The sequence below is a fragment of the Abramis brama genome (assembly GCF_963993115.1).
Source record: "Abramis brama genome assembly, chromosome: 4".
Classification (NCBI taxonomy): domain Eukaryota; kingdom Metazoa; phylum Chordata; class Actinopteri; order Cypriniformes; family Leuciscidae; genus Abramis; species Abramis brama.
The window spans coordinates 43832466-43844990 of record NC_139966.1 but is presented as its reverse complement, the minus strand read 5'-3'; the positions used below and the strand labels follow the sequence as shown (position 1 = coordinate 43844990).

General features: G+C 36.6%; 1 protein-coding gene across 9 annotated transcripts in view; it reads right to left on the bottom strand.

The window, feature by feature from the left end:
• The window catches only part of mybpc1 (myosin binding protein C1), a 35965-nt gene that overhangs the window by 8202 nt on the left and 15238 nt on the right, over positions 1-12525 (bottom strand). For 6 of the 9 annotated variants that reach the window (XM_084111772.1, XM_084111775.1, XM_084111773.1 and 3 more), the window contains 15 exons: positions 9408-9571; positions 8763-8895; positions 7054-7178; positions 6818-6923; positions 6552-6718; positions 6258-6423; positions 5026-5132; positions 4798-4934; positions 4541-4700; positions 4347-4451; positions 3252-3440; positions 1262-1396; positions 1014-1181; positions 848-936; positions 558-750 (listed from right to left, as the gene is read on the bottom strand). In XM_084111772.1, coding sequence (XP_083967898.1) covers positions 558-750; positions 848-936; positions 1014-1181; positions 1262-1396; positions 3252-3440; positions 4347-4451; positions 4541-4700; positions 4798-4934; positions 5026-5132; positions 6258-6423; positions 6552-6718; positions 6818-6923; positions 7054-7178; positions 8763-8895; positions 9408-9571 — 2144 coding nt within the window. Of the gene's footprint in view, positions 1-557; positions 751-847; positions 937-1013; positions 1182-1261; positions 1397-3251; positions 3441-4346; positions 4452-4540; positions 4701-4797; positions 4935-5025; positions 5133-6257; positions 6424-6551; positions 6719-6817; positions 6924-7053; positions 7179-8762; positions 8896-9407; positions 9572-11605; positions 11663-12525 lie in introns of all 9 variants that reach the window. The other 3 variants (XM_084111770.1, XM_084111771.1, XM_084111774.1) reach the window with 1 other exon arrangement.

The window sequence follows — 12525 nt, the reverse complement described above, 5'->3', positions numbered from 1 at the left end:
TAACCTAACCTAAGTGTGCACACCCTTTTATAAACCCTGTTATCAGATTCAGAATTAACTAATCATCAAGCTCATGTGAAATAGTATACAAAGTATACTAGACTTTTTATATCCACTGTATTTCTCTGAATCACATATTAAATATCATATATTTCTTGATTTTGTACAGTATTATTATTAATCTGAATTTTGACATTATCAATATTCAGTATTGTTATTGTTAACTGCAACTATTAAATATCATTTCATAATTGAAATAAAGCTGAAACAAAATATAAATATTAAAAAAAAATTGGAAATGTTGCTTTGACACTTAAAATAAGTACTAAAATTGCTAAAACTGAAATAAAAATTCATTTTAGATGATTAGAAATATAAAAAAAACTAATAAAAATGACAAAAGCACATAACAAAATTACTAAAACATAAACTGAAAAATGAAAATATAAAAATGAAACCTTATTCAAAATATTAATAAATACTCAAATAGTAAATAAATTATACTAAAATAGCACTGCCAGACTTTTTGTTTTAAAACTGCATTTTTCTTAACTAACCGACTATCTGGATGTCCAACATGGCCGTGTCGATATGATTCTCCACTTGTACGCTCAGTTCATATTTCCCAGAATGCTTGCGCTCAGCTTTGCGGATGAACATGATGCTGTCACAATCTGAGTTACGAATGCTGATGGTTTGTTCAATCGGCTGACCCTCTTTCGACCAGTTGACTTTTGGCCTTGGTTTACCCTAAAAGATAAAAAAAAAGGTTTTGACATTTTCTGTCATGAGCAGGAGGGAAGAATTCGATAAGCTTGGGGTTTGTTATCATGATCTGTTGGCTCACCACAAATGGCACGACGAGGTTGACGACTTCGCCAACCTTTCGAATGTACGTCTGCTTCAAGTGTCGAGGTATGCGAATCTTAGGAGGCTCTGTGAGATATGTGTTATTAGTTTACATTAACTAATGTGTTTCAAATAGCAAAATGAAAGTGGTAGTTGACCCTCACCGATGACCTCTTTCACCAGTATGGAGTGTTGGGTGGTGCGTGGTGCACTGGCCCCAGCAGCATTTATGGCCTTGACACGCACTAAGATCTTGGCCTCCACCGGCAGACCAGTTATAGTGTACCTCGTTTTTTCTGTCAGCTCTTTATTAGCAGGAATCCATTCATCAGCTGTAAAATAAAGTATTGCATAAGGACAAAATGGCATGAACAGCCACCAGTTGAGAACCACTTCGTGTGTGTAGACTTACTTCCTTCAATGCAATATTCAATTAGGTACCCATCAAGTCCTGCGGCACCGATCGTGTCTGGAGGTCTCCACTTCATAGTTACTGTGTCATCTGTGACGTCATCCACCACCAGCATTGTGGGTTCACTGGTCACAGCTAGTAGGAGTTCATGAAAGTAGTAATTATTGTTGCTCAAAATTTTCCGTCAATATTTTGGATAATTTGTTCTAAAATAACTAGTGCAGCAAATTATTTTCCAATTGCATTCTTAGTTGCATAATGAAGTATTAAGTATCACTCCATAATTTGTATAAGTATTTTTTCCATAATTTGTTTTAAAATAATAGCCACAAAAATATACATCCTAGATACATGATTTATATTATGTATAGTTTTTTTTCCCTATTTTTATGAATCTGTTTATTTTAGATTTGTGAAATAATTCTCAAATTCATCCTTAGATTAATAAAAATAAGTCCCTACATTTTTTTTAAATTCATTTTAAATATATATATATATTTAAAACCATAAAAAATAAATATATTTCAAATGCATTATTGCATTCATATTTTCTGCTTTTTACCATTTATTTTTTTCATTAAAACTGATCTTGATTCCCACATTCAAGAGTGTTTGATACATTCTCAAGATCACACCCATCTTTAAAGGGGCTATATGTAAGAATTGTCATGTATTCATTGCATTTTGTATTGCCAATGTTTGAACAGCTTGTAACGAAACTTAAAAATGAGACCTTCCCCGACTGCCTAGGTTGTTTATGAAAGCCTGATTTTTATGTGAAGGACTCGTTTCACCGAGAAAATACAAAGGATGTGACGGTTACACACGCTCCAGAGAGCCTCTCTGAAATGAATGCTTTTACAATGTTCAGGATAATGCCGAAAGAGCTATTCTGCACTGTCATGTCAATGTGCCATGCAAAGAAAATGAAATAATTCAAACTATACTCTCATTTAGTCAGATCTATATAGTCTACCTATAGTCTCAAACATAATTTATATTCAAAGAACAAAAAAAAACGTTGCCGTGTGTATATCAGGGCACTGAATCACGTTCAGTCTCTTGTACATTACCTGTGCATGTTTATTTCAAATTCATCCTTAGATGCATAACTTCTTTTTCCTCTATATTCATATATAGATTCAATTCATATAAGAATTAATGTTACTGATTATATTTTGCAGTATTTTTGTTAAATTTGTTCTCATCATTACATGCATCATTTCTATTTTTTACTTAGTTTATATTTTCATTAAAACTTGATTCACACATTCAAGTGTGTATAATATGAATATATTACACTTTAGCCTCTGTGACCATAAATTAATTGAAATCAAGCTTTAGATAATTCCAGTTTAAGTAATAATTTACCTAAATTACAATTTTTGTTTCTTTTGTTTTTCATATCTGCATTATTTACACACCCTGATGTTGTTCCAATTTCTTTTTCATGGAACATAAAAAATATTTTTTGAAGAACTCTTCTTTTAATCCATAAAATAATGGCCACAAGTGTGTACCTCCACACCACGAACACATGTGAGAAGAGAGGATCACCCTGGTATGTCATGAATTTCACGAGGGCTCTCATTTGTCTGGACTCTTCTATTCTTGCACAACTCTTCGTGTTTAAGCTGTGACTGAAGAAGAGACAGTATCTGATCTCATAACATAATAATCCGCAGATGGGTTGGCAGCCATTATAAAGTCGTACTCAGTATCTTCTAAATCTCAGGCTTCTGCTGTGGAGGTCACAGACTGAATGTTTTGGATACTGGTGTGAGCACAGCAACACCTGTTGCATAGGAGCCCAAATAGGAACAGACAAGCTCTGGCGTCTCTGCAGTGCATTCTGTCTTGCTTAATGGCACAAGCCTAAATGACCATATTGCGTGTTGTGTTGCGTAATAGAGATGGTGCTCATGACATAACTGATTCGAAGAGACACAAAATCCCATTAACAGTACAGATGAGCCACTTGTGTACTCACCCAGAGGAATGAAAGGTTTGGAGGGTTCACTGGGTTTGGAGACACCGATAGCGTTAACAGCAAAGATTCGCACCTCGTACGGCACACCTTCAATCATTTTTTTGGGCTCGAAAGTGGTCTCTTTGCAAAGGTCAAAGTTCAGCCTCATCCATCGAGAGCTCTGTTTCTTCTTTCGCTCAATGAAGTATCCTGTGGTAAATTAAAAAAAAAGAATCATGCTTTAAAGACCTTTTATGCTTTTTTTTTTCTACATTTCCAACTTTCTTTAGTGTGTAAGGTTGCTTTAGTGTTTCTGGACTCCCTGAAACGCCTCAATTGTAGTCTTCCGGGAATGTATGTTCCAATAATATCCAATATATTTAAATAATTCCCCACCTAAGGCATAAGCAAATAAAAGGTGCACGTTTGTTGAAACGATTATGATATGATATGTTATGATAAGCGGTTGACCAATCACAACACACTGATTCAGCCGTTGGCAGAGTGGAAATAGAGGTGCTGCAACAATGTAAAATATGTGAAAAATAATGTGTTTTTAACATTCAAGCATGAAAACCTATTCTAGTAGACCCCAAAAACAAAATCAAGACTTTGAAAAGGGGCATAATATGGCCTCTTTAACTTATGTTATGCTAATAAGAGCTTCAAATGCACAGCTGCATATTTAAAGAGGTCACGTCATGATTTTTTAAACTCATTTCAGTTTTTTTCCCCAGAGGTCTACTTATACTGTAACTTTCTGAACTTTACTAGCATTATGTTTTATTTGTTCATCAGGGACCAATTGATTCAAATGGTTTAAAATGGAAGCGTAATGGAGGAAATGATTTACATTTAATTGAAACATTATTTTACATATATTAAAATAGAAAACAGTTATTTTAAATGATTTTTAATATTTCACAATATTGCTAGTTTTACAAATACAGTCTTGGTGAGTATAAGAGACATTAAAAATATAGGTAGTGTAATGAGACTACAGAGAAATTCCAAAGTGTTTTTCGACATATAATTTGAAATAACTCAAAGTCTAAAATTAACAGGCTTCTAAAATATAAATATGATGCCGTTTTTATGCACAGGAAGTTGATTTACCAAGAATGGGGGAACCACCGTCATAGCGTGGAGGTTCCCATGTCATAGTGCACCAGTCTCCACCCACATCAGTAACCAGAGGAGACTCAGGGGGATCTGGGATATCTAGATGAAACAAAATAGGATAAGATTTACATCTTATTAATGTCATCACCCAAACAAATATTATGTTCTCTCTGGGGAGAGTGTCTTACCCACAACTTTGACCTTAACACAGGCCGTGTCTTCTCCAGCTTCGTTCTGAAGGACGATCTTGTAGTTTCCAGAATCTTCTCTTTCTGTGACATCAATAGTTAGGCAGGTGTGGTCTGCAAATGTTTCTGCACGAACTCGATTTCCTGTATCAAGGATGACCTGAAAAACCCATTTAGCCTAGTTTAATCCAGGTGTTTCTGGTTCAGAAATATATATTTCTTTATATTTTCTGCAGAAAAGGTTGGTCATCGCTCACCCTTTCTCCCTTCATCCACACCACTCTGGGTGCTGGTTCTCCACTGATGGGAATCTCCAGGCGGAGTTTGTTTCCGGCCACAATGGTCACCGTGTTGTCCTGGACATTCAGTGCCTCTAAGTGCACCCTGGGGGGATCTGCAGAATTAATCCAAATGGGATTCTTTCAGAGAGCTTATTAGCATAAGTATGATAAGAGTCTGAGAACTTTCTGGATTGTTGCTGGTACCTATGATGTGCACTTTGGCAGACAGCGTCTGTGTGTATCCCTCAGGAACAAAGGTGTAGTCGCCGGCATCATGAATGGTGGAGCTCCCAATGTCGAGGTTGTGATTCCTGTAAATTGCATATAAAGCACAAATGAAAATGAGGATATATACAAGTCATCCTTCACTCCCCTATTGAGAAGCACTCTTATAGACCATCTTGGACCTGCAACAACAGTTAGCACCTGGCTATACCAACTTAAGGTGGTCAGGATGGTTTTTGGACCATGGTGGTTGGTCGACCAGCTACTGACCAGTTTAGACCAGTTAGAAACCAGTTACCATGTTCCACAGCTACTAGCTTAAAGGGTTAGTTCACCCAAAAATGAAAATTCTGTCAGTAATTACTCACCCTCATGTTGTTCCAACCGCGCAAGACCTTCGTTCATCTTCGGAACACAAATTAAGATATTTTTGATGAAATCTGAGTGCTGGATCACTTGTCCATAGGCTGCTAGGTGACCGAAACTTGCTGGCCCAGAAAAGTTATTAAAGAGATCGTTAATATAGTCCAAGTGACTACAGTGGCTTAATCTTAAGTATATCAAGCGACGAGAATACTTTTTGTGCGCACAAACAAACAAAAATAACGACTTTATTCCACTATTCATTTCCTTCTCTCTGGGCCTCGTAGTGTTTTTGCGCAGCGCGTCTGTGTTACACGTCATCACGCATCACACACATGACCAGCGTCGGCCAATAGTGAGCCTACGTGGTGACGTGTAACACAGACGCGCAGCGCAAAAACACTACGTGAACCAACTAGAGGCCCAGAGAGAAGGTATTCTCGTCGCTTGATATACTTAAGATTGAGCCACTGTAGTCACTTGGACTATATTAACGATCTCTTTAATAACTTTTCTGGGCCATCAAGTTTTGGTCACCTAGCAGCCTATGGAGAAGTGATCAGCTCTCAGATTTCATCAAAAATATCTTAATTTGTGTTCCGAAGATGAATGAAGGTCTTACGCGGTTGGAACAACATGAGGGTGAGTAATTACTGACAGAATTTTCATTTTTGGGTGAACTAACCCTTTAAGCTTGATTTTCCCATAGGGGCCTCCAGTTGATACAGTTCTAGTTTTAAAATGGTGGACATATTTTATTCACATATCTATAAAATATTTATGTGCAGTATATGAGCTGATAACCTGGTATGATTGAGGTTTAATATTGAACGTGTAAGTCGGCATACTTGGTTTTGTGCAAAATGTTGATACGGTCATTGGGCTGGATCAGCTGGCCGTTCTTGTACCAGCGGCCCGGGACATTTCCGGGGTAAATCTCACAGTTCAATTTAAGAGGCTGACCCAACAACACTGTCTGACTCTGTAGATCCATTAAAATCTTCAGAGGCTTCACTGAATCATCCAATCGCATGTAACAGGAAGGAAAACAAAGGGGGGAGGGGAACAACATTTAATGAACAGGAGAGAAAGGGATGAAACAAAGATGCTTTCGATGCTCTCAGAAAACAATATTATCATACGGTCAACTTGAACGTGAGCCTGACTGGTGCCCCCGGTGGCCATTAGGGAGTAGGTGCCAGTGTCGTCCTTTGAGGCGTCATCAATGATCAGCCAGTGTTTGGTCCCCTCGCTTTTCACACGGTACCGTGATCGCACTCCTGTGGGAACCTCCACTCCATTCTTCATCCTTTACCAGACAGTCAGCACAATAGGTCAAGGTTTTTTACTCGTTTTACTTTGTGTGTCAAACACAAACATAAACATCTAAAATGTCCATCACACATACCATTTAACTTTTGCTCCTTCCTCAGACACTTCACACTCCAGTTCAATTCTCTCGTTCACTGTGGTTTTTACGGGCTCCAGCTCTTTCACTATGTTCACAGGCAGTTCTATAGGAGGACCAAAGGAGACAAAGGATCATCAAACACTGGCAGACAGTCATTATTGTCATTACTGATCAATTCCATCACAGTTAACTTAAAGTATGAAATCGTCTGGTAGGCTGGTGGGTGGATGTACCTTTCACAAACAGTTCAGTGGTGCACTTCTCGTCTCCTGCAGTGACTGAGTAAGCAGCGTCATCGCTCATCTGACAGTTGTTAATAACCATTATCCTTTGAGTGCCTTTATGCTCAAAGATATACCTGCACAGTCAATTCATTAGTTACTGAAAGGTAACATTTCAAAGGCTAATTTTACTTTACATTCTTAACTTAGCATATAACAGTTCCGAAGTGGAACATCATTTATGGCACGATCAGTTAAATATTGACAGCAGGATTGTCAAGAAAAATATTTATTTATTTATTTCAGTCATTTATTTATTCATTCTGTCTTTTAGTCATTCATATTCAGTCAGTCTTTTGCTATCTCTTTTATTAATCCTATTGAATTCCACTATTGAAAGTCTAAGATAGGACAGTGAAAGCAGAAATAATTGATATTATACAGCAGTTAGTTCTGTTACTTTAATTTCAGATACACAAAGGTTGATCCTGCTTTGGCTTCTTTTATAAGTGTTTTCGTTGGCAGAGGAAAAAATAGACAAAATAACTGTCCATGTGGTGTGTCAGTTGTGTGTGTGCTGATATTCAGTACAGCAGCACTCTTGCTTGTGTGATAGCTCAATCATTCCATTGAACATATGCAATATATTATACATACAACATGGAACTTAAACCATCAGAATTGATCCATACAGCAGAAATGGGGTCACTCCTTTGGTTCAGATATACAAGACAGTCCTGAGGAATGGCTGACTTACTTTCTATTACTTTGTGGTGAATAGAGGAGCCAGAGCAGCCGGAGCACAGGATGGAGTAGGTGGAAGTGGAGGTTATAGGATACAGGTGGGATCACCATTGCATAACAGACAGAAAGGATAGATAGACATCATGCCTACTGTAGATCAAACAGGACTGGAAGAGCTATTAGTGTTACAGTTATTCCCCCAAAAAGCAGGGAATCCCTGGGATGACCATCATTGAAGATAAGCAACCAGAAAACTGCATGGACCACCCAAATGGCTTTAATTTAATTGCTTTTACAAAGAAAAGTGGGTTGATATACGCTGCCATAATTTGTTTAGAAAAGAAGATTTCAACAAAAAATGCATATAACAGCACCAACAAAATTATGCCAAATAGCTTAATCGGTGCAGTGAAAAATATAAAAATATAAATAAAATATTTATAATACAAATATAATAAGATGATCTGTTTTATTTAAAAAAAAATATATATATATATATAAATAACTATTTGTACAATATTACCATAAAACATTTCTGCATATCATAAGAGACAAATATGCATTTAATGTAAAATATTCAGGTAGCTTTTGCAACTCTATTAAAGTCCTGTGAGGGTGGTGGTGCCTTTTTCCTGTTGTTAATTTCTCATTGTACACTACATTTAAAACTTCAAATGTAGCTCAAGAGCTTCACATTGGCCTTCACTCACATAACGTCCTTTAAACATTTCTGGAAGTTATCATGAGGCACAGATTAATGTTTTAAGAACGTTGTGTGTTTGCCGGGTATGAAATGCTGATGGATCACTTGTGTGTGTATAGCAAAGTGTGTTTCTGCACCCCCTGTGACCAGCAAGCCAAAGAACACAATAAATGAAGGGTTTTTAAACAGGTTGGCATTTTCAGAGGGTTTTATATGAGCGTGTTCCTGAATGTAGTTGTAAAAAAAGAGCGTGTAAGAATAGGAGGCGACATACTTTGGAGTTGGGCGGATCTCTTGTCCGTTCTTGTACCATTTTAACTCCACAGTTGGGTCAGCAAGGTCCACAATTAACCGGATCTTTCCGCCTTTGTCCGCCTGATATGCAGGATCCAGTCTCTTGGCAAATGCTGCAGTGGAAAATGAATGCAGATGAATAACAGTGTTACAAGGGAAGAAATTGGCTCTGTGGCATTTTCAAAAGAAACAATTTAAACAGTTCACCCAAAAATTTAAATTCTGTCGAACTCATCAGACTCTCGTTCATCTTCGGAACACAAATGAAGATATTTTAAATGAAATTGAGAGATTTCTGTCCCTTCATTGACAGTCTACGAAACTAGAAAGCATTCGCTTATATTTGAATAAAAGCCTAAATTCAATCTGTTCATCATATAAAGTGACCAAGTCTCTTCAGAAAATTTGGACTAAACCGCTCAATTCAAATGGATTAGTTTTACGATCTCTCATCTCTCATTTTTAATGAAAAATATCTTCATTTGTGTTCCAGAGATGAACGAAAGTCTTGTGAGTTTGGAACAACATGAGTAAATGATGACAGAAGTTTCATTTTTGGGTGAACTATCCCTTTAACAATATATCTGAACTGAATACTGCACATTATCAATCTAACAATTAGCACCTTCACTCTTTTTCTCTTCCTTTTTGGTTTTCTTCAGTCTTTTCAGCAGGCCTCTGAGATCGGTGATGCCATAAGTAAAAGCAATCTTCTCATATTCATCAGGTCGAGCGTTCTTCAAAATCTCCCACACGTCCACATCAGGAGTTTCTTCTTGCTTGTGTTCCCTGACATCACAGAGCAGTAAGACAGTATGAGGTCAGAGGTCATGGCTAGGGCTCTCTGAACATGTGTTGAGGAACCAGATCAGGATGTTCCACTACTATCCTCCTTATTTCTAGTTCCTCAAGACATGTCACACAAAGAGATGGGCTGGAAAATCCCTGCTATGTCATTGGTAACCTGTTACAGGGAGAGATGCCTCACTAGTTTTTAGCTACACGGTGGATCACATGATCAAGGAAGGGATGGTACTGTTTATGATCGGGAACACGAATTTAGTGAGAAGCTATTACTAAATAATTTCACTATGATTGGAAAGGATAAGTGAAAAGTCAGTGAAAAGGGGAACATTGGGTTATCATGTGGTTAAACACATGATCGTGCTCATGATGGATGTACAAACCAAATCATTTACTAAAAATGTAACATTTGATTCAATGTATTATAATGAAAATTATATTAGGAAAATTTATAATTAGAGCTGTCAATGTAAAATTAATTTAGCGCAGACCTCAGAATGCGTTATTAAAAGTTTATCTGTTTCAACTTGATATGGCATAAAGACCAGCAAAGTAAATAGACCAACAACAAAAAATTATGAACATCATTTCCTAAATAGCCAATTTTTTTTAATTGTTGGTCTATTTTATATTTAAGTAAATAGACCAACATTTAAAATATGCAGAAAGAACATTATTATTGAGATTATGATGATAGAAAGACAGATAGATAGATAGATAGATAGATAGATAGATAGATAGATAGATAGATAGATAGATAGATAGATAGATAGATAGATAGATATGAATTAATCGACAGCCCTAATTATAATCCTTATAATTCATTAATAGTAATCTGTTGACTCTGTCCTGTAGTTTAAACTGTACCCATCTCTTTGTAGAAGTCCTATCTAAACGCATCTGTCAATGTAGGTTGTTTTCTTTTATATTAGGGTTAAAAGTCAGGGTTTATTAGGAGTGAATATTGTTGTTATACATGATCACAGTCGTTAAACATGATCAGGGTTAAATTAGTAATCATCAGCTTTTGTCATTCAGCCCTCTTCTTACACAGACATTTCCCTGAATGTCCGGAGGTAACATTATTATTTTCATGTGTTTAATGTGTGTTTCAACAAGTCTGCAGTTGCTCAGGCAAGTATTAAGAACAGCGAAGGTTTGCAGTTGCAGTTGCGTGTCTTGTTTCTCGAGTATAAACAAAGATTACATTAACAAAAGTAGCGATAACACTATTTCACAGCTTCATGTAGAAGTGTTCCACCAACAACTCGTAAATGAGTGGAAAACGTGCCCTTTTCGTCAGGTTCTGAATACTAAAGGTTTGTTTCCATCATTGCTGAGTGTTGCTGAATCTTTAATGAATGCTGTCTTTAAATAAAGTGTTACCAGACTACAGTAGGCCAACACTCTTGCTTATACAGTTCCTGTTCAGGTCATGCTTGGGAAGCTAAAGGATTATAATACTTACCAGTGATAACGTCTAATCGTTTAATTACCTACGATACTAACCTGCCGTGTCTGAATGCGTGAGGAAGAAAAAAAGACAAGCCAAGATAATTTTCAAACTTTTTTCTCTATTATGCAGGAGTTTAACTTCTGCTATTTAGCTAACAACAAAATACTAAAGCAAAACCTCACAAAAAAAAAGAGGCAAAACTCCAAAAATAAGTTTGTGTGATTGATGATATTTTGTCTGATTCCAGTATTTCCTTTATGTTGGCTACAAAATACACTTGCACCTAATTATATGCCAAAATGTGTATTAATAATAACAATAAATGGCACATAAATATTGTTTTCCACATTACAGGATGGTTAAGGGCAGAGTGGTTGCTTTGTCGCAGTGAATGACATGAAGAAATATTTTTAGGAGTGTAAAAATATATTGTTGGATTTTGACAACAGTGTAAAAGAAGGATTGAAGAAAAAGTCACCCCTGTCAGGGCATCGGGAAAAAAAATCGAAAAAAGAAAGAAAGAAAGAATTGGTCCCCTGTGGGGGCCAGACTGGAGTTCTCACCTATGTTTGAGAAGCCCACTAAAGTCAAGCTCGCCTGCATCGTCCTGGCCTTCACTGCTGTTGTTCACAAGAGATTAATGGAAATTGAATCAGAAAAGTCACAAACATCAGAATCAAACAATGCTAAAAGAACAACGCAAGACCTGCAATCTCTGCATCCAAACGAATGCAGGATTGAGGTGCACACAATAACCTTTCGCTTGGCGGCCGAGTACCAAAGCACTGGCGTTGGGCGAACTGATTTGTGCACAAACTACCAAGGGTGTTCTCATGACAGATTCTCCCAATGTTACTTTGGGAGAACAGTATGAGCTTGGATAGTTTGCGTTGCTTTCTGACACATTGTTGGGGTGGAAGTTCCCAGTGCAAGCGTTGGACAAGTTCAACACATTGGTTTGGTTGGTTTGGTCGACGGGTTGATTTGGTGGTAAATATATTTGAAAAAATGGTTAACTGAGAACTTTCTGGTAACCCAGCCCGTCATCAAACCATGTTTATACATCGGTTTGTTGAGGATTACTGGAACAGAAGTCCTGTTTTAATTGATTAAACATTCACAGAGAAGATGTCACTGTAATGCATCATTTATGTTGGAAAAGAATATTTTATGTTTTTTAAAGTCAAGTAGGATAGCCTATTGTAACATATAATTTATATATACTGTATATATATATTGTAAATAATTGAAATATAATTTTATTTGATATATCACTAATATATTTTACCTTCATATATTCACTACCAAGAATTTAGATATGTTATACTGACATAAAGTAACATTATCGTCATTTGATATTTTATAATGATTAATTACAGTACTTACTAAACCACACTTTTTAAAAACATTTCTGCCATTTTGCTGAACATTTCTATATATTTCTCTTTAAAAATTATTTTGGGGGAGGATGGTCCCCCTTTAC